The 21,619-nt window shown below is 48.8% G+C and overlaps 2 protein-coding genes across 3 annotated transcripts in view; one reads left to right on the top strand and one right to left on the bottom strand.

Moving 5' to 3' along the window:
• Window positions 1–2,291: 2,291 nt before the first annotated feature.
• LOC142921784 (E3 ubiquitin-protein ligase CCNB1IP1-like) lies at window positions 2,292–9,978 on the bottom strand. Of its 2 annotated transcripts, none has more exons than XM_076063114.1 (4): window positions 9,871–9,978; window positions 5,600–5,962; window positions 4,434–4,773; window positions 2,292–3,864 (listed from the first exon to the last, which is right to left on the bottom strand). In XM_076063114.1, the coding sequence occupies exons 2-4, from the start codon at window positions 5,894–5,896 to the stop codon at window positions 3,650–3,652; spliced, it is 852 nt and encodes a 283-aa protein (XP_075919229.1). In that variant the 5' UTR covers window positions 5,897–5,962; window positions 9,871–9,978; the 3' UTR covers window positions 2,292–3,649. The 2 variants fall into 2 exon arrangements, with proteins under 2 accessions (XP_075919229.1, XP_075919230.1); XM_076063115.1 differs by having other exon boundaries at window positions 3,785–3,864; window positions 4,444–4,773.
• Window positions 9,979–16,522: 6,544 nt separating this feature from the next.
• LOC142921828 (uncharacterized) overlaps window positions 16,523–21,619 on the top strand; it is a 28,479-nt gene continuing 23,382 nt past the window's right edge. Inside the window, exon 1 of the mRNA XM_076063163.1 lies at window positions 16,523–16,616. The gene's annotated coding sequence lies outside the window, so the exon portion shown is untranslated. The remainder of the gene's footprint in view (window positions 16,617–21,619) is intronic.

The following is a 21,619-nucleotide window of genomic DNA, read 5'->3' as shown; positions in this document are numbered from 1 at the left end:
AGCACGGGTGTGCTGAACAGCAGGCCCCTCAACAGCAGGCCTCTCTCACCAGCGCAGGTGTGCTGAACAGCAGGCCTCTCAACAGCAGGCCTCTCTCACCAGCAAGGGTGTGCTGAACAGCAGGCCCCTCAACACGGGTGTACTGAACAGCAGGCCTCTCTCACCAGCACGGGTGTGATGAACAGCAGGCCTCTCAACAGCAGGCCTCTCTCACCAGCACGGGTGTGATGAACAGCAGGCCTCTCTCACCAGCACGAGTGTGTTGAACAGCAAGCCCCTCTCAAGACAAAACTGGACAAAACAGGGCGCACCAACCGGCCGAGGCTGCCATCATCGGCGCCATGAACTCTGTCCTAGTGGTCTTCCCCCCATGTGTACTGTCGCCTGCTGACGTATGTACTGCCGTACACTGTATTTATCACTTTCAGTCAGCAGACGGCGCTATTACGCTACATTTGGAATGTGCTAACCCAGCGGCCCCCAACCGTATTTGTGGCGTCCATTACATTAAGACGGGCAAAGTGCGTGTAATTTGGAGACGGACAAAGGCATCTCGGGGATCACAGATAGCTTGGTGGTGATGGCTATGCTGTACGTAGCCTCTAATCCAGCACCGCAGAGGCAGTGAGGGTGGCTGGACCGCACACGTTTTGCGAAAATCCCTTCCCATGGACGTCGAGGAGGTGCCACTCCCCGGCACGCCGGAAGAAGGCAGTACAGCAAAGTGCAGACTAAATATTGTAGGTCCCTTCTGTATGCATGTATGTTGAACTTCTTTTGCATGGTACGGAGCCAATTGTGCTAATTGGAGGTATCAACACTCATTAACTTAATTTGCAGAGGACTGCAGAGCTTGGCTAATTGTTGGTGTTGGCTCACAGCCTGTATGCCTGAGGTTCCTCAGCGATGGTGAGATGCAATTTGCAATGAATGATGACGCGATATGAAACTAAACATGAGTATTATCAATAGGTGATGTTTTAGTGCGTTAAACGGTGGCTGGATCACACGCACTCAGAGGTTCTGATTTGTAATCATGTTGAAAAGCGTAGATGAAGGCGCTATTTTAGTCAGTATTGGCGATGTAATGCGGGTTAAAGCTTGCGCACCAATTGGAGGCTTTGGAAGATAAGCCTATAGAGGTGTTTCACGATAACATGCCATGTCACTTTCATGCAGTAGAGAAGCAGCAGCTCGCCTGCGTTTAAGTGACTCTGTACAATGGTGAGCACAATGCTTGATAAGTAGGGACGTGCTCACCCAGCCATGGATAGAACTAAATAATGAAGCAATTCTGCTGGAGCTTTTCTTTTGTTGGCGGCAGGTTACCTATCTGTAATACCCAATTCTGACGTGGCATTGTGCTTGCCACTCACCCCTTCATGTGCCATGCCGGCCTGTTAAGGCTATATGGGGGATCTTTGTATTTGTGGAGAGAGTGAAGAGTTTTCCATACCTGGGCAGTGTGCTCATGACCAGCTCCGGTTTGACAACAGAGGTCTCATTCCGAGTCAGTCAAGCGGCATTAACTGTCCATCAGTTGCGTAAAGCTACCTGGTCTGTCACTCCCTATGAAGCTTCGGATCTTCTCGGCCAGTCATGCCCTCCCTTCTCTACTCTTGCAAAATGTAAACCCCCCTAAAGGAAAATCTTCCCTGGTTAGAAACATTTAGGCTGGCCTGCCTACGATCCATCCTAGGTTTAACCAGGCTGGATTGTGTGAGGAGCTCACAGATCTTTGAAAGATCTGGACAAAATCCCATCGGTGAGCTCCTCTGGCAGGCAAGGTTGCATTAGTTGGGTCATGTAGCCCACATGCCTAAACAGCTTTTGTTCGGCCAGATAGAGGGGGCTAAATGAGCATGGCACGAGCTAGAGAAGAGATGGAGTGATGTGGTACAAGAGGATGTGGAGCTGAGTGGACTGGTACCAGTGGTGTCTAGATCGGCCTAATTGGAGGAGGCTCGTGAATGCTGCTGCTGGGCAGTTGGAGGCAGCTGCCCTCCAGCAACAACGTGCAGAGCGCCGGGTGGCTGAAGCACAGCAAGTTGGCACAGTACAGGGCACAGGTGGTGCATCGGCCATTCATTTCAGTCAGTGGACCCCTGGCACCTGGGTCTGCCCCATAACCTCCTACCAGCGGGCCTTCGACACTTCACGTGGTCTCAACATGCACATAGCCTGGCACAAGCGACGTGGTGAGGTCACCGCCACTTAGTGGCGAATGGCGGTTGTTGTGTCGACCTGCATGGGTGGTCTGTGTAATGTAAAGGAAGGGTTGTTGGCGGCCGCAAAGTCCTAAACTTTTTAATGAAAAACAAATGGAACAGGTTCCCTCCTGTGAACAGCACTTACTCCAACACAGCATCGAGAAACAACGCGCACCACGGTAACTCCCGGGTCGGCCGCAGCGAGATTCTAAACGGCACCACCCCTCTGTGCCGTCACGAGCGCCGCCACCACCGGCCTGTCCCCCATCCCCCGAACGCCAACGACGACACCCGGCAACCTACCCGCCAGAAAAAAATTCACGGTGCTCAAGCGGTAAATGTCGTGGGTTTACTCTCCAGCACGCAAAGCGGCGGGATCGAAAGCGGTCGCTCATCGGCCACGGTTTATAGCAGCAGCTGTCAGAGTCGGGATCGAACCCACGACCTCCTGTAGACCGGGCGAGGTAGTTAACATCTCATAGCCACTGTGGTGATAATGATGATGAGAGAGTGAGAGAGACGCAAGCTCCAAATATACGGCAGCAGCTGTCAGAATTGGGATCGCACCTACAACCTCCTGTAGGGCTGCACGGATTCCTCCAGTACAGACAAAAGTTTCTGATGGATGTGAAAGTGACGTAACCCTGTGAGCCCCACCCGGCACGGCCAATGGGAGACGTTTGTCACTTGAACGGAGTGCGGTCGTTTAGTTACTGCCGCTGGTGGTGATCACCAAGCGGGACGTCAAACTCCACTGTCAACGTTGTGGGTTTGCTCTCCCAGAACACAATTGGTGTGCGCTAAAGTAGTAATGAATTGAAACTATTAAACTCAACAATTTTTTTTTCATTTTACCAGGCGAGGACCCACCGGCCCACGCAGCTATTTTCATAAGCGACCTGGCCATCACAAACGATAGCTCAATGACGCGGCGTTATCGTCGTCGTCGTGCGTGAGAATCTCCAGCGAGCGGCTCTCCGAACACAACTGACGGGGGCGACGAGGCGCGCGCTCGCACGCGTGGACCCCGTGACGCTTGTGCACGACGTGGTTTTTTTTGTATGTTTGTCGCTGTAACGTTTTTACCCCGGGGCCCCCGACCAGAAGTCTGTGGGAAAAGAGCTTTACAGCTTGTCGGATTCCTACCTCCAGCGTAAATAAATATTTCCGATTCGGATTCCGTTTGCGCTCAGGAGGCAATCGACTGGCGGTAACGACGAGAGGCTCCTGCCAAGCGCCACAGGGAGTAAGCAGATGACCTGCGGGCAGCGTTAAGACCACAGGAATCTGATGCGCGGTGAGGCCAGTGGGTGAGGTCCTTTCTGCGTCGTTTTTTTTCCCCACGAGTTTTTTTTTTGGGGAACCATGCGACCGCATTGGAGGGCGGGAGGCGGGCGCGAAGGGAAGGAAGGACTCTCGCGTTGTTACCGGGGGGGAGGTCACTTCCTGGCTCCGGTCACCGCGGCTTTGGCGGGGAAGGGGAAGCGGAGGAAGCCATCGGAGTGCGGCGACCTGCCCGGGGGGCTGCCGTTGAAAAACAACGGCCTTGGCGCAAACTCCGTCTCCCCGGGGCGGCAGCGCGGAGGCGTTGTCATCATCCAGCTCCACGCGTTTCGCTCCGCGCCTTGCGACGTTCGCGGGGTTGACGTCTCTGCTACAGGGGGGGGGGGGGGGGTGGGGGAAAAAAATGACATTACGTACAAAACGTCACCGTATGAACCTATCCCCATTTTCCCTGCTTGGTCGGTTCCTAACAAAGTTCAAATATATCATTATCAGAGTTGTTTCTTTTTGTTTGCATTTTTGACTGCTTGTGTTGTGGTTATTGCAAACATGATCCCTTGTATAAAGGTGTCAGTTTTTGTGCCAGCCAAAAGGGTAAAAACCTATTCCTATATCTTGTTACTGGCAAAGGAGGTCTCATAATGTAAAGGCTTACCCCGAGCCCTCAATACTCCCTGATGGTGCGCTGTTTTTGAGTTGTACGCCTTTTGGCGTCTTCTGGTCCAACACCAGTGGAGACTAGGCTCTAAGAAAAGCCGTCTCGGGTGTGGACCAATCAAATTCAAGGACAGTGCATATTATTATCAGAGTTGTCTCTTTTGTTTGCATTTTGACTGCTTGTGTTGTGGTTATTGCAAACATGATGCCTTGAATAAAGGTGTCAGTTTTTGTGCCAGCTAAAAGGGTAAAAACCTATTACTAAAGTTCAAACGGCCCTACCGAATCTCACTATGAATGGCGAGGACGCCGCGCCGTTCGGAGCCTCCTCCTCCTCAGCGCGTCTCCCCTCGTCGATAGTGGAGGATCGCAGGCGGAGGCGATCGTACGAGACCTGCAGTTTCTTCTGCTCCCGGTCCCTCTCCAGCAGTTTCTCGGCAGCCTCGTTGTACCTCTTCTTGAACTTGGCCAGCTCGCTCTTGGCAAGCGAGAACTGCCGCTTCAGAGTGGCGACCTCCGTGACCTTGTTCTGGATTTCCTGCTTGAAGCGGTCCTCAGACTGCACCCCGAGCCTCTTTGATTTCGCGGCCAAGTGTTCCTGATACAGTCTCTCCCGGTGCATCTGCGAGATGGAAAATTTGATGAAATGTATTTTTAATCGGTTAAAGAGCCGTACGCGCAAGGGGACTTACGTGTAGAAGAATAACTCGGTTAATGATGCCTCTGGGAACGATGAAGCTCCAAAAAAATATCGAAAGAATGAAAACAAATATTCATAATTTTCTATTTAAAGCTTTCGTGACTGCAGGGATTCATCTTCTGGGTTCTTTCGGTAAGGTCACGTAGAATGGAGATAAAATAATAATAACAGAATTTGTTCTGTAATAACAAAAAAATAACAGAATAAATTCTGTTATTTTTATTATGTTATCTCCATTCTACGTGACTTTGCTGAAAGAACCCAGAAGAAAAATATTCATAAATCACGCAAATTAATTCAAGAGTGACATCTTAAACGCTGTACATGTTCTAAGTAGTGCCGCCGATAATAGACGGACTAAATATTAACTGCGTCATTCCAATGGTGCTCACTAAATAAAGAAGTGCCTCCAAGTCTTTTTGTCTCCGAGTTAGTCACTACTTATGTTTGGAGTTTGCACGTTCTCCCAGTGGCCGTGTGGATTTTCTCCAGGTCCTCTGGTTTTTCCCTCCCAATGTTTAGAAACGACATCTAACGCGTTTTAGAGTATTTGACTGCTGTAAATTTACACGTGATGATAACAGCCGCTTGGGTTGGGCTATCATTCGTGATGGCCAGGTCGCTTCTGCAAAAAAAAGAGGTTACGTAGCTCAGTGGGACTTTATCCGCTAAAATATAAAACATTTCAGTTTGTTACTTTTTAAAAATATTTTTTATTTTTAAAAAGTCACCGATCCGTCGCCGATACCTGAAAGATCCAGAATGAAAGCGCCCGCGAACATATCTCCTGGATGACGTCCGGCCCTAGGCCCGCCAGCACCATGGACTTGTGCTCCTCGGGGGGGTTCAAGCAGACCCGCACCACGTCCAGGATGCCGCGCGGCAAGGCGCCGCACGCCGGGCAGGCGGCCGCCCCCATCTTGAACTCGCGTTCGCCGTCCTCGTCGCAAAAGAGGTGCGAGCAGGAGGTGACCCAGGCGAAGTCGCCAACAATGCGCCGGCACTTCCTCAAGTTGCACAGCAGAATTTCTTCGTGCGCCGACATTTCCTCCCCGCCTGACCACTGGCCCCGGGGGGGCCGCCAGTTCTTCTGTTCCCAGTCGCCGCCGTTCTGGTTGAGGGAAACGAATCGCGGGTGAAACACGTTTTCGCATGGAGCGCGCGAAATGCGTTCGCGTTTTTTTTTGCGAGCTCCTGCCGTTTACTGACCGGCTGAGAGCTCCAGAGAGAGCGCCGGGGTGCGTGCTCGTTCGTTAAGGGCGGCGAGAGATCTTGGTCAGCGTAATGACGGAAGCAAGTGAGGTAAAGTACGATGGCGAAGCAAACAGAAATCAGTTGGGAGAGCGACGGTTTTAGAGGCTAAATTGCTGAGCAGGGGGAGTGTTCTGACCTGCGGTTTGGTGAGTGGGTGGATGAGTTTGTGGGTGAGTGAGCGAACTTGTAAGTGGCTGATGGGCTGGGTGTATGCACGTTGAACTTATTTCACACCGTACAGAGCGAACCGTGCTAATCGGAGGTACGGGTAGAGGACAAGAAACTAAACACAAAGACCAGTGCAAAAGAAATTAGTTTTCAATCTAGATGATTTTAAAATGCACAGTTTCAGTGGATTCCTAATAGCGGAAGGAAAATGGTTCCAGACGGACGCAGAAGCGCATCTGAAAGTGCGCAACGCTTGCCCAAAAACCTCTGCGAGGGTGAGTGTGTTGTGACCTGCAGGGTGGTGGGGTGAGTGGATGGGTTTCTGGGTGAGTGAACTTGTCAGTGGCTGACTGGTTCAGTGAGTGTCTTGTTGTGCCTGCAGTTTGGTGAGTGGGTGGGTGAGTTAGTGGGTGAGTGAGCCTGTGAGTGGCCGACTGGCTTTAGTGTGCTGTCGTGACCTGCAATGTGGTGAGTGGGTAAGTGGATGCGTGCGTGGGTGAGTGAGTGAACTTGTCAGTGGCTGGTTGGCTCAGTGAGTGTCTTGTTGTGCTTGCAGTTTGGTGAGTGGGTGCAAGTGAATTAGTGGGTGAGTGAGCCTGTCAGTGGCTGGCTGACTTAGCGTGCTGTCGTAACCTTCAATGTGATGAGTGGGTGGTTGGATGAGTGAGTTAGTGGGTGAGGGAGCTTGCCAGTGGCTGACTAGCTGCGCGAATGTGCTGCTGTGACCTGCAGTGTGGTGGGTGAGTGAGTTAATGGGTGAGTGAGCTTGTCAGTGGCTGACTGGCTGTGTTGAGTCCTCACCACTTGAGATTGGGACGAATTGGGGAGGCTTTCGTTCCAGAAGTCGATTGACAATGGCAGAGGATAATGACTGCATGCCACACTCAATGTGCCGTCTGTATTCATCCGTATTGTTAATGTATGAATACGCCTGTTGCTCAGGAAAGCCCCACTGAGTCTCAACTCTTCTTCAGGAGGGGTCCTGCCAAGTTTGCACAAGAGGGGGCGATGTTGCTGTGATCCCCCCACTGAGTCATTTCCAGGTAATCTGTTAGCTTTGGGATGTGGTTCTGGCAAGTACCAGTTCCACTGTGTTTGTGGGTTTAGCTATGGGAGGGAAACTCGGAGGAAACCAATGGAGATCACACACATGCCACTCTGTAGTACAGAGAGTGATCACACAAACCATTGCCGGACAGCTGGGATCACTCCGTGTACAGTGCTGTACAGTATCTAAATGTGTAGGGGCCATCCCTTTTGTGCGTACGCAAAAATCTGTCAAAACCTGACCCCGTACGCACGCGGACTTTTTAAACACCCCCCCCACCTGCCTACGTACATTCGCCTGACGCATCACCCCCCCACCCCCTAGAATCCTGTAGAACGGCCGATATGTAATCCATGCAGAAACGATCAATTATTAATATTAACGTGTTTAAGCAAACAGATAGTCCACCGCCGGCTGCATTATTATCGAGGCTTCAACCCCCCCCCCCCCCCCATTTCCTATGCGTACATTGTGAGTAGACCCCCCCATATGCAAGCGTACGCATTTTGGGTATCCCCCTCCATGACAACGAACTAAATGGATGGCCCCGTATCGGGAAAAATCGGAGGACCCTGAGACAAATCCACGCAATCAACATGGGGAGAGAGACGCAGACTCCAAATATACAGCAGCAGGAGCAAGCGTGGTCAGGGCCTGGGCGCGAACCGACGATCTCCTGTAGGCCAGGCGAGGATGTTAACATCTAGTCACCGTGATGATAACAGGCGAGGTAGGTAACATCTCCTAGTCACCGTGATGATAACAGGCGAGGTAGTTAACATCTCCTAGTCACCTTGATGACAACAGGCGAGGTAGTTAACATCTCCTAGTCACCGTGATGATAACAGGCGAGGTAGTTAACATCTCCTAGTCACCGTGATGACAACAGGCGAGGTAGATAACATCTCCTAGTCACCATGATGATAACAGGCGAGGTAGTTAACATCTCCTAGTCACCGTGATGACAACAGGCGAGGTAGTTAACATCTCCTAGTCACCTTGATGACAACAGGCGAGGTAGTTAACATCTCCTAGTCACCGTGATGATAACAGGCGAGGTAGTTAACATCTCCTAGTCACCGTGATTATGACAGGTGAGGTAGTTAACATCTCCTAGTCACCGTGATGATGACAGGCGAGGTAGTTAACATCTCCTAGTCACCGTGATGATAACAGGCGAGGTAGTTAACATCTCTTAGTCACCGTGATTATGACAGGCGAGGTAGTTAACATCTCCTAGTCACCGTGATGATAACAGGCGTGGTAGTTAACATATCTTAGTCACCGTGATGATAACGGGCGAGGTAGTTAACATCTCCTAGTCACCGTGATGACAACAGGCGAGGTAGTTAACATCTCCTAGTCACCGTGATGATGACAGGCGAGGTAGTTAACATCTCCTAGTCACCGTGATGATGACAGGCGAGGTAGTTAACATCTCCTAGTCACCGTGATGATGACAGGCGAGGTAGTTAACATCTCCTAGTCACCGTGATGATAACAGGCGAGGTAGTTAACATCTCCTAGCACATTCCAAACCCTGCACAGCAATCGAATCGCTGGGGATGGGAGGGGGGGTGTAAAACGTCGTATTTCCAAGCAAAGTAAAATGTTGTGGACCCCATGAGGCTGATGAAAGTTTCGCCCTCACGAAAGCGATGCTGGGTCGTGGCTCACAGGGCGATACCAAATAAAAAATAAAATAAATGAATTAAATCCATCGCCTCACAACTTTTTGAGGGTTTCCCGCGCTTTTTTTATTGTTTGTGTTTAGTGAGACACCACGTCTGAGGGTAACCCTCAGACGTGGTGTCTCATCACTACTATGAGGCGACTTTTACTGGTAGGAAGGAAGATTGTAAACTGAGTGTACCAGCCTGCAATAGATTAATGTGTCCGTCCGTCCGTCCCCTTTCAATACTCTAACGAAGTGAAATCTCGTGTGACTGTCATCCTTTATTTAACCACGTGAGTGACGTCATTGAGAGTCACTCTCTTGTCACTGTCATCCTTTGTTTAACCACGTGAGTGACGTCATTGAGAGTCACTCTCTTGTCACTGACATCCTTTATACTGGTAGTAGCGAAGATTGTAAACTGAGTGTACCAGCCTGCAATAGATTAATGTGTCCGTCCATCCGTCCCCTTTCAATACTTTAACGAAGTGAAATCTCGTGCTGTTGGGGTGTAAAATCAGCAATAGACAGCGCAGAGACTTGACAAAATTCCAATGTTCCTACCAGCCCACCATGCAGGGACCTGTTAACCCCTCCCCCCCAGCGTGTAATATTGTTTTTGTAGTTTATAAACACTCGTATTCCCGCACTTTTTATCGCTTGTTTCGTGACCTTCAAGGGGTGAGAAAAAATTAAGAACAAAAAACCCCCCTCAGACGTAGCAACTCCGAAGTCTTAAAAAAAAAGACGTGTAAAATTGTATTTATAATCAAACTACTCGGCAACGTAAAATAACAGCCCTCTGCTTGATATGAACCCCGAAGTGTTTAATGTGAGATATAGAAAAAAATATATAGTTTTGTGTTGTTTTTACCTCACAGCAATCCACACGCTCGGTGACGTCACCCTGCAGCTGCGCTCGAGAGTGGTTGCGGGCGACCGTGTGACGTCACGGACCCCCCCCCGCACCCCTCCCCTTCCGCGTGACGTCACCCCTCGCGCTCGTGACCTGAACAAGGCAGTTGTTTCGATTTAAAGCTTTCGTGACTGCAAGGATTGATCTTCTTTGGTTCTTTCGGTAAAGTCACCACCACGTAGAATGAGAATAAAATAATAAATTGATAAAATAACACAATAAAATACTCACGACGTTTCGGCCACAACACAAGCGGCCTTCATCAGGTGAAGGGACAAGACTGTCTGGAGGACAGCGCTGGAGCGAACACAGCCAAGCTCAGACCGCGACCTTTAAGCTGTGTGAGAAGAAACAGAGCGCCTTGACAAAGGAATTAGCATAGAATTGAGCATTGAAATAGCTGAGTGATTAGCTAAATTCAATGCTAATTCCTTTGTCAAGGGGTGCCTCTGCAGATGTGTATGCTTTAACTTTAACATAGCCATTTCTGTGACCAGTCACAAGCTAATCACTCAGCTATTTAAATGCTAAATTATATGCTAATTTCTTTGTCAAGGCGCTTTGTTTCTTCTCACACAGCTTAAAGGTCGTGATCTGAGCGTGGCTGTGTTTGCTCCAGCGCTGTCCTCCAGACAGTCTCGTCCCTTCACCTGATGAAGGCCGCTTGTGTTGTGGCCAAAACGTCGTGAGAATTTTATTGTGTTATTTTATTTTATCAAGCCTGTGTGTGTGAGAGATTGTCAGTCTGTGTGAGTGTGAGATTGTCAGACTGTGTGTGTGTGAGATTGTCTGCCTGTGTGTGTGAGATTGTCAGTCTGTGTGAGTGTGAGATTGTCAGCCTGTGTGTGTGAGAGGTTGTCAGTCTGTGTGTGTGAGAGATTGTCAGTCTGTGTGTGTGAGAGATTGTCAGTCTGTGTGAGTGTGAGATTGTCAGTCTGTGTGTGTGTGAGATTGTCTGCCTGTGTGTGTGGGTGAGATTGTCTGCCTGTGTGTGTGTTTGAGATTGTCAGTGTGTGTGTGTGTGAGATTATCTGTCTGTGTGTGTGTGTGAGATTGTCAGTCTGTGTGTGTGTGTTAGATTGTCAGCCTGTGTGTGGGTGAGATTGTCTGCCTGTGTGTGTGTGTGTGAGATTGTCAGTCTGTGTGTGTGTGTGTGAGATTGTCAGCATGTGTGTGTGTGAGATTGTCAGTGTGTGTGTGAGATTGTCAGTCTGTGTGTGTGAGATTGTCTGCCTGTGTGTGTGTGAAATTGTCTGCCTGTGTGTGTGAGATTGTCTGCCTGTGTGTGTGGGTGAGATTGTCTGCCTGTGTGTGTGTGAAATTGTCTGCCTGTGTGTGTGAGATTGTCTGCCTGTGTGTGTGGGTGAGATTGTCTGCCTGTGTGTGTGTTTGAGATTGTCAGTGTGTGTGTGTGAGATTGTCAGTCTGTGTGAGTGTGAGATTGTCAGTCTGTGTGTGTGTGTGAGATTGTCAGCCTGTGTGTGTGGGTGAGATTGTCTGCCTGTGTGTGTGTTTGAGATTGTCAGTGTGTGTGTGTGAGATTATCTGTCTGTGTGTGTGTGAGAGATTGTCAGTCTGTGTGTGTGTGTGTTAGATTGTCAGCCTGTGTGTGGGTGAGATTGTCTGCCTGTGTGTGTGTGAGATTGTCAGTGTGTGTGTGTGAGATTGTCTGCCTGTGTGTGTGTGTGAGATTGTCAGTCTGTGTGTGTGTGAGATTGTCAGCATGTGTGTGTGTGTGAGATTGTCAGTGTGTGTGTGTGTGAGATTGTCAGTCTGTGTGTGTGAGATTGTCTGCCTGTGTGTGTGAGATTATCAGTCTGTGTGTGTGAGATTGTCTGCCTGTGTGTGTGAGATTGTCAGTCTGTGTGTGTGAGATTATCAGTCTGTGTGTGTGTGAGATTGTCTGCCTGTGTGTGTGTGTGAGATTGTCTGCCTGTGTGTGTGAGATTGTCTGCCTGTGTGTGTGGGTGAGATTGTCTGCCTGTGTGTGTGTTAGATTGTCAGTCTGTGTGTTTGTGTGAGATTGTCTGCCTGTGTGTGTGTGAGGTTGTCAGTGTGTGTGTGTGAGATTGTCTGCCTGTGTGTGTGTGAGATTGTCAGTGTGTGTGAGTGTGAGGTTGTCAGTTTGTGAGTGTGAGGTTGTCAGTGTGTGAGTGTGAGGTTGTCAGTATGTGAGTGTGAGGTTGTCAGTGTGTGAGTGTGAGGTTGTCAGTGTGTGAGTGTGAGATTGTCAGTGTGTGTGAGGTTGTCAGTGTGTGAGTGTGAGGTTGTCAGTGTGTGAGTGTGAGGTCAGTGTGTGAGTGTGAGATTGTCAGTGTGTGTGAGTGTGAGGTTGTCAGTGTGTGAGTGTGAGGTTGTCAGTGTGTGAGTGTGAGGTTGTCAGTGTGTGTGTGAGGTTGTCAGTGTGTGAGTGTGAGGTTGTCACAGTGTGTGCGAGTGTGAGGTTGTCACAGTGTGTGTGAGTGTGAGGTTGTCAGTATGAGTGTGTGAGGTTGTCAGTGTGTGTGAGTGTGAGGTTGTCACTGTGTGTGTGTGAGTGTAAGGTTGTCAGTGTGAGTGTGAGGTTGTCCCAGTGTGTGTATGAGTGTGAGGTTGTCACTGACCCTGGTGACTCTTCGTCGTTGTCAAGGCCGCAGGCTTCACCTCCCTCACGACTCTCAAAATGGCGGCGAGCGAGGAGGGGGAGGAGCCAGAAAACTTCGCGTCACGTGGGAGGGGAGAAACTGAAACCTGATTGGCTCCAAGGCGGAGAGATTTTTATTTTTTTTACGGGAAAACTTTATTGTTTTTAACCGTACGATGAATTTACAAAACTCACCATCAACAATAAACACTCGCGTTGGCATTGGCGCGGTCTGAATAAATAAACACAAATTTTTATTGGTTATGTAAATATTTACAAAACGCGGTAATATCACCCAAATGATATTCTGTAGTTAAGATTCTTTCCCGACTCGATCCATCAGAATCGATCTGCGGCTTAATCCTCAAATCGATTCTCTCCATTCTTTCAATGCATTAACAAACGATTCTTAGATTCTATCGTCGATTCCAGCACACCTTTAGCTAAACAGTGTCTGAATCTGATCTCCTGTTGATGCCCCCACACCTGAAGATGACTGCTTTGTGTTGAGACTGGCACGTCGAGGTTTTTTATTCATTATTTTTAATTTATTAATTTTGAAACCCCCCGTTGACTTTACCGAAAGACTCAAAGAAAATGAATTCCTGCAGTCACGACAGCTTTTAAGTCAAGATTCAAACAAACCTCTATCATGGTTATATTTGGTTGTCAGATGGCTTCTCACATTTAGTTGGCACGCGTCAAACGAGAAATTGACAAGAATGCAGCAGGGACGTGGCCAGACTCCACCGAGAGACTTGCAAGACATCCATTCTGGTCAGCACCCACGGTGGCTAGGAGATGTTGACGACCTCGCCCGGTCTACAAGGAGGTCGTGGGTTCGATCCACGACCCTGACACTGCCTGCTGTTGCTACTGCTACTGCTGCTGTATATTTGGAGTTTGCGTGTTCCTCTCTCTGAGCGATATCACGGTACGCGAGCACTGGCCACCACCGAAAATCGCCACGTATGCCCGTACACGCCGCACAGTACTGTACACAGTTGCACGGGTGCGCGATCGCAACGCAGTCACACTGGTATGCGAGCGCTACGCGCTATTGTAAACAATCGTGCGGGTACGTAAACACCACACACTTCGTCCCGAGGTGAACAGCCGCGCATACACGTAGACACCCAGCACACTCTGCCCTCCACTTCACGCTCCCAAAAGACCACACAACACAGTTTAATCCCCCCACTAGCGAATTTGATTTACCTGAGCAACTCGTTTAACTACGCGTGTGTGTGTACGTCAGTGGCTGCCAGCCTACCCTCCCGGGGATTCTAGGCTGAACCTACTGTCTATCGCTCCGCTCTCTACTCCCGATTAACTGACTCCGGACTCACTTCTCTTACACACGCTTACTTCCCTTAAGCTGCGCTGAACGTTGTAGAAGGAGGAGATGGTAGGTCGGCCTCGTCGAGAGTGGAGCCTGGCTGCGTTGGAGTTCGTCACACGGACGTCCCGAACGGCTGACTCTGTTGCTCCGTAGACCGCTAAGATTTTGAAGAACTCACCTTGCTACCTGAATCCCCCTTCCTTTATCCCACCTACAACAAAGGAATTCCGCCGTTTCGCTCCCTTGGCCTCCCGTCCAATCAGGGGCTCGGATTTTCCCGCCCTTTCGATACCCGGATCCCAGCTCGGGTGACGTCGCCGCAGTGATCTCTCCGACGTCCGCTCTCTGTTCTCCCGCTACCAGTCCACTGACCCGTGCTTGTGCGTGTGTGGCTCCACTCGTGGTGGCTCGATGGCCCTTGCCGTGACCATGCAACTTTAATATTAGGTCGCGGCGCCGCAGTGCATGTCAGCTACAGGGGGAAGATCGCCCAATTTCCCGGCCGCAGGAAACCATGAAGTTCGATCCCATTAGGGACTTCTGGAAAAAAACCTATCGGCCGGGTGACCTCTCCTCTCGGCTCTACGTGGGGCGTGTGTGCGTTCATGTGGGGGGGGGGGGGAAAGGGGGGGGTTGCGAGGGTGCGCCGCGTCGGCATCCCCCGGTGGCGGCTTCACGGCGGCGGGCATGGCCTCGGCAGAGCGGCTCTGCTGCGGCGGCCTCGCGACTGTGCAGTGGGCAAAACGCGGACGTCTGAGAAGGCACCGGCCCCGGGAGAGTGGCGGGAAATCCAAGGCATCGGTGACAGTGTCGCGCCGGTGGGTACGGCTCCGCTGTGGCGGCACCACAGCTATACCAAATAAATGAAACTATGAAATGAAAACTATGCACTATAGACTCAGCACCAGATCTTATTTATTCACGATGTACTTACAAAAAAAATCCGCAGACTACCTACTGGATCTCCTCTCTTGTTTCAAAGAACAAATTTGACCTCAGGTCTTCGCTCAGCTACCAGCTTCACATTCCCTATTGCCGTACAAAAACCGGAGGAAGGGCCTTTGCTATTGATGCCCCCAGGGTCTGGAATGCTATTGCCAATAAACTGCAACTTGAATCACTACCTATGAGATCTTCACTCAAAACTGCTCTAGAGGAGTTGTACAACCCTAGCTGCCACTGCTATTCAGTGGCCTAAAATATGGCTCTAGATTTTGGTGTTATAATTTATTTACGTAGTTTATTGTAAAAAATGTGGTCACAGTCCCTATGATCACTGTTACATTGCATTTATGGCTTTTATTTTGGTGATTTCGAAAACGTTTTTTTGTTTTGGCCATTTTTTTGTTTATTGTAGTACGGAGTTAGACTGATGACCTTAATCTTAGTTGTCTTGTGGTTGTTGTTATTGTTTGACTTGCATCCCACTGGGATTTTTGCACACAGCGTTGGTGTATGGTGCTATTTCAGGAATATTTTGATTGTTTTTTCCTGGATTTTCTGTTTGCACAGTCACATAATCACTTTAAGATGTTTTCTTGTTCATGTTTTTGTTTGTTGAGGTTGCACCCGATTCAAGAGCCGAATGGCTCACAGGGCTATACCAAATAAATAAACTATGAACTACACCATAGACTCAACACTGCACCATAGACTCAGCACTGCACCATAGACTCAGCACTGCACCATAGACTCAACACTGCATCATAGACTCAACACTGCACCATAGACTCAGCACTGCCCCATAGACTCAGCACTGCACCATAGACTCAACACTGCATCATAGACTCAACACTGCACCATAGACTCAACACTGCCACCCATAGACTCAACACTGCACCATAGACTCAACACTGCACCATAGACTCAACACTGCCACCCATAGACTCAACACTGCACCATAGACTCAACACTGCCACCCATAGACTCAACACTGCACCATAGACTCAACACTGCACCATAGACTCAACACTGCCACCCATAGACTCAACACTGCACCTGCAAATCATCTGAAAATCACGGACTGGACGTTGGAGGGCATTATTTACCTCACAAGTGGAGAGACCTCGCACTCCGGGCCGATCGTCGTCAACTTATCAACTTATCAACACAACTCCATGGCCACTGCCTTCACCCCCGGCCCCCCTAAAATGGCGGCGGGCGAGGGGGAGGAGCCGAAAAGTTTTGGCGGGAAAAAAAACTTCGCGTCACGTGGGAGGGGAGACACCCAACCAGTGTGAGTCCAAGGCAGAGGCGACTTTGAGGAAATATTTTAAAGTACCGAATTGCAGAAAAAAACTCAACAATAAAACTCCCGTTGGCATTCGCGGAGATGTAAATTTAAAAAAAATTGCTTTATTGTTGAAGTACATTAAATAAACGCGGAAATATCAGAAGTAAATTTCAATACAAAATTTACTCAAACGTGATTCCGTAGTTTCGAATCCTTCCCGACTCCAGAATCGATCAAACGGCTTGATCACCAAATCGATTCTCTCCAGTCTGGGTATCCAATAACAAACGATGTATCGATTCGAGCATCGATTTTCAACGCCCCCTTTGATTTACAGTGGTTGAATCGTGTTGAGCTATGATTAAGAATCGAATCGGCTACAACGTGGTCTGCGTGGCTGAGCCAATAGAAGCGCACGCTGCTGGAAGGCGCCGTCCAATCGGAGGAGGCGATGGTGGCTCCAGGTGCACCTAGCATGGCACCAGCTCTGCTGCTTGGACCAATTGGTGAGCTTCAAGATGCTCCCCCTTACTCGGTCTCGTCGCGACTGCGGCTCTAGGTGCACTGAGCCTGGCACCAGCTCCACTGCTACATCACTACAGTAGCTGCACTGCGCCTGGCACCAGCTCCACTGCTACATCACTACAGTAGCTGCACTGCGCCTGGTACCAGCTCCACTGATTCTTCACTACAGTAGCTGCACTGCGCCTGGCACCAGCTCCTCTGATACATCACTACAGCCAATCAGTGAGGGTTGTCACGTCAACAGAACGTGCCAATTCGTGACTAGTACAGCACACCGATGATGGTGTGGCTTTGATCTCCAACACACCGGTGTGCTGTACTAGTACACTACACTATACACTACACCAAGGCCGTAATCTTCCTCTATATACAGTATATAAAAGGGAAATTTTTGATTGTGCCTGTTCAAAATGTTTAGCGTACTTCCCGACATGCACCAAACTTTATATTTGCCATGTGGGTACTTTCCAGACTGTACACCATGCAATAATTATAAAAATACACTTTTTTTGGGGGGGGGGGGGGGGTGGGCGCAATAATGCATTTATTTTGCACGGTAAGTGAGCTGTCATGTGACAGATGTGACCCTATGCGGAAGCGTAACAGAGTATGCCTGCTGATGTCCCCCCACACCCTCCGCGGGTAAAGTGAAATACAAATGTGTTGCAGGTCTAAGTAGTAGTGTAGCGGTAAGCGCTACGAACCCGGCGACCCGAGTTCGATTCCCGCTCACGGCCAACCCCGTTGACGATTATTTGAACCGGTCCTGGGCCTCTTCTAGGTCGACTCAGCCCCAAACGAGTAACTGTTGTGGTGTGAACATCGCCACTGGGGAGACAAAGACGGCCGGGCGTGCTGAATCCAAGTCCCAGGCGAAGCTGGGTAGTACAGCTAGTTATAATATATTGGGGGGCACACATCCCCCCCCGATATTCAAATGTGCTCAAAATGTCCCCCCCAATATATTGCTATAAAAAATGTTTTAAAAGTAATAATTGCTATGCAATTTGCTAAATCTTGGCCACAACATCTGGACTTGTCTTCATATAAATCAATGCATAGATTTCTGTTTATATGATTGTGGTTATGGTTGTACTTTATTAATCCCTAATCTCAAACATTACATACAATGAAGCAAGAAATGGTAAAAAAGTAAAAACAGAGCAATGGAATACACTATTAGACATTATTGTAAATAAAAAGTCTATCCCATGTGTTGGTGAATTTTTAATATTTTAGGCAGGAAATGGCAGGAAATAATTTTTCAAATTGAGATATTTTTCTGGGGGGCGGGGGGGAGGGACCCCCAGACCCCTTGGAAGATCTGGTCCCCCCCAATGTTGACTCCATGGCTACGGCCTTGCACTACACTATACACTACACGATACCTTACCTCTAAAAGTCATTTTTTGTCTGTGTGTCTGCGTGTCTGTCTGCGTGTCTGTCTGCGTGGGTACCTTGTGACGTTTTTCACTTACAAACTGTGGGGTTTACGCATCGAAAAAGTACACAGATACCACGCCGTATGCCCTGGGACGAAAAATTGCTCTTCGTATTTCACGTCTGTCAAGTTTAAAGTAGTTAAGTGAACAATTTATTCCGTTTTATAAGCACGGAGTGGTGCCAGAGCACGCATCTGCGCATGTGCGAGAAAGTCGGCTCCGCGGTGGTGATTGCCCCTAGCAACGCACACACGCCATCGGGTTGGCGGAATTCTCGTTCGTGTTAAAAATGCAACAAAAATACCCAACGCTGAGGTCAATTCTTCAGTGTGATGTCTTCTCCCCAATTGTGCACTTACTACTATAGGGTCGGTAGATGCTACGATTATAGTGCTTGGATAATATTATTGTTGAGCGGGCGGGGGGATGGTGGGGGAGGGGGGTAGCAGCCCACCCCCAGCCTGCAAAGGTGCCACATCAGCCGGCTGGGCAATCTAGGAGAAACCGGGGACACTGCACCAGGACTGGGCCTCACCACTACACTCTGTGAAATTAGTACTATTATAGAGTCGATATATACTATTGTAGTGGGTATAAAACATGCGGAGACTTCTCTCTTCTGGAGGCAGCACGTAACAATAACACAAAGGGGTACGGCCCCTTCCGATAATTATGGAGAGATTCCTCCGGCTAGCCTACCTAACATTGGCTATGCTCTAGCACTGCCTCACCTACAAACAAAATGAGGGTACCCCCATGGGTTCTCCCTTATCACCAGTGATAGGCAATGTTTTCATGGAGAAATTTGAATCAGATGCCATCCAGACTTCCACTCTCAGACCTTCCCTGTGGAAGAGATATGTGGATGACACTTTCGTCATTTGGCCACATGGCCTCCCAGCTTTGAACCTTTTCCTACACCACATCAATTCCAGACATCCCGCCATCAAATTCACCATGGAAGTGGAGAAAGATGGCAAGCTACCATTCTTGGATGTTCTGTTTGAGAGGAGACCTGATGGCTCACTAGGGCATTCTGTCTACAGGAAACCCACCCACACAGATTCCTACTTGAAACCTGAATCCCACCACCACCCAGCTCAAAATAATTATCTCATCAAAACGTTATACCACAGGGCACATTGCATTTTGGACCAACACCACCTGACCAGTGAATTAAAACATATACACCTGGCCCTCAAGAGAAACGGATACTCTGACTGTACCATCCGCCAAGCTCTTTCTCCCTCCATACAGAAACATCCACTTGATACTCTGGTCAAAACCATCACACTACCATATATAGCAGGCATTACTAAAAAGATCTCCTAAATTCTAAACAAACACAAGATCCTGGTCCGGTTCAATACAGTACACAAAATCCGTGACCTGATCCCATCCGTGAAGGATGTCGTTCCTGACTTACAGTACCCCGGGGTTTACAAACTGAGCTGCACCTGTGGTGACTACTATATCGGGGAGACGAAACGACATGTCTCTGACCGAATTCGCGAGCACAAATCAGATTCGAAACACGGCAGAACGAATTCTTCTGCCGTAGCTGATCACTGTTACAACGCTGTGGATGATCACGATATAGTTTTCTCCGATACCAAGGTTCTCTGCAAACTCACGGGTTTTTATCAGATTTGTCCACGAGGCAATTCAGATTTACAAACACAGACACAATTTCAACCGAGAGAATGGTTTCAAATTAAGCAATCATTGGAAAGATGTTCTAAATCAAACCAAACATTAAACTAATTTTCAATGGTACAGTATATTTATTCAAGTAGTGGTATTCCAAACTTTCACAGCAGCTTATTTCCCTTCACACCAACATTATGTAAACTCCCCTCCACCGTGCCGGTCCAGTACATCATTGTATGCTAATTCCTTTGTCAAGGCGTTTTTTGTTTCCTCCCACACAGCTTAAAAGACGCGACCTGGGCTTGCTGTCTTCACTCCAACGCTGTCCTCTGGACAGTCCAATCCCTTCACCTGATGAAGGCCACTTGTGTTGTGGCCGAAACGTCGTGATTTTTTGTTATTTTATTTTTTACCTACGTGACTTTACCGAATAGAGCCAAAGAGTATGCTCTAGCCTCTTCACTGGTTAAGCTTTTGGTTCAGCCCTTTGGGCTCTTCGCTTCGGGTCTTCAAGGTTACAGCTCCAGGGTGGCTCTTGAGTTATTAAGATGTTATTAACCAAGTAAAATTTACCTGTTCAAAGTTGCTCCATCTTATTTGCCGGGTATTAGTCTATTTTACCTAGCAGTGTGGCTATTTTGCTTTGGATGTCATCATCTATCTTGGCAGAAATTATGTTGCCCTCATTACTCTCAGCGTCTCTGCTGTACTTGCAGCGTTCGCACTCCTCGCACCATTCACCCCCCCTAGCCTCCCCCTCTCTGACTTATTTAACTGCCCTAACCCTGGTCTCTCTCACACTTCAGTGAAAAATTCCTTGCTGTGGTTGTCACACCTGATGATGATTGCTTGTGTTGCAATCGTAACGTCGTGATTTATTTATTTCATTAATTTTTTTTCACCTACGTGACTTTACAGAAAGAACCAAAGAGTATGGCTCTTGAGTCTTCAGGTGAACGACGACTGCCGTACCCGTTCAGCGGACTGTCTTTTATACCGGATTCTGCCTCACCCGCCCCTGGCCACTCCTCCCTTCTGGAACCGTCTTCCTGGGGGTCTGGGGGTTTGTACTTGTGGTCCCGAGCTGCCTTAGGATTACCTTAGCTCAACGGCCAGACTCATCACCCTTAGACTCCCTTCTGCTCCCTGTTGACTCGAGGCCGTTATTACACGCTACAAGTAGTGGCAATCACGTACAGCGCTCAACGATGCCGCTACATTATAGCAGCCCAGCCCCAGCCTGCCAAGGCGCCAACTACACTATTATAGAGTCGGTATATACGACTATAGAGAGATACTACTGTAGAGTAGGTAGATACTACTGCAGAATATTTAGTTACTTCTACTGTAGAGTGGGCAGTGGGGGGGGGGGGGGGGGGTATAGCAGCCCAGCCGCAGCCTGCTAAGGCACCACCTCGGCCAGCTGGGCAATCTAGGCAAGGCCGGGGGCTCTCCACGGGACTAGGCCTCACAACGACACTTTGTATACTTACTAGATACTATTATAGAGTCGGTAGATACGATTATAGAGTCAGTAGATAGATACTACTGTAAAGTCGGGAGATACTACTGCAGAGTCGGTAGATGCTACTGTAGAGTCAGTAGATACTGCTATCGAGTGTGCAGATACTATACTCTTTGGGTCTTTTGGTAAAGTCACGTAGATAGAAAATAATAAAAACCATGACGTTTCGATCGCAAACGTCTTCAGGTGAAAAAAATACAGCAGGAGAAATATAGCGAGAGAGCTGCTGCATCAAGAGGTTATATAGGTTTGAGATGGGTGCAACCCAAGGGTAAGTGGGCAGGGCTAGAGATGGAATTTGCATGTAAATGTAAGATCGGAGAGCCTGATATACCTCACGACTACGGTGCTAAAGAGGCGCACGATT

Source organism: Petromyzon marinus, unplaced genomic scaffold (genome assembly GCF_048934315.1).
Source record: "Petromyzon marinus isolate PM22_M1 ecotype Great Lakes invasive population unplaced genomic scaffold, UKy_Petmar_22M1.pri1.0 PM_G_Scaffold_9, whole genome shotgun sequence".
Lineage (NCBI taxonomy): Eukaryota > Metazoa > Chordata > Hyperoartia > Petromyzontiformes > Petromyzontidae > Petromyzon > Petromyzon marinus.
The sequence above is the reverse complement of the archived record's forward strand: the minus strand, read 5'-3'. Positions and strand labels throughout refer to the sequence as shown.

What these genes read in the sequence shown, in the direction of transcription:
- LOC142921784 (XM_076063114.1), bottom strand. Translation starts at nt 5,896, where the DNA reads ATGTCGGCGCACGAAGAAATTCTGCTGTGCAACTTGAGGAAGTGCCGG. An exon ending in TTTCATTCTGGATCTTTCAG is followed by an intron (nt 4,774 to 5,599) that starts GTATCGGCGACG and finishes TCCATCTCGCAG; the next exon opens with ATGCACCGGGAGAGACTGTA. An exon ending in GCCATTCATAGTGAGATTCG is followed by an intron (nt 3,865 to 4,433) that starts GTAGGGCCGTTT and finishes CCCCCCCTGTAG; the next exon opens with CAGAGACGTCAACCCCGCGA.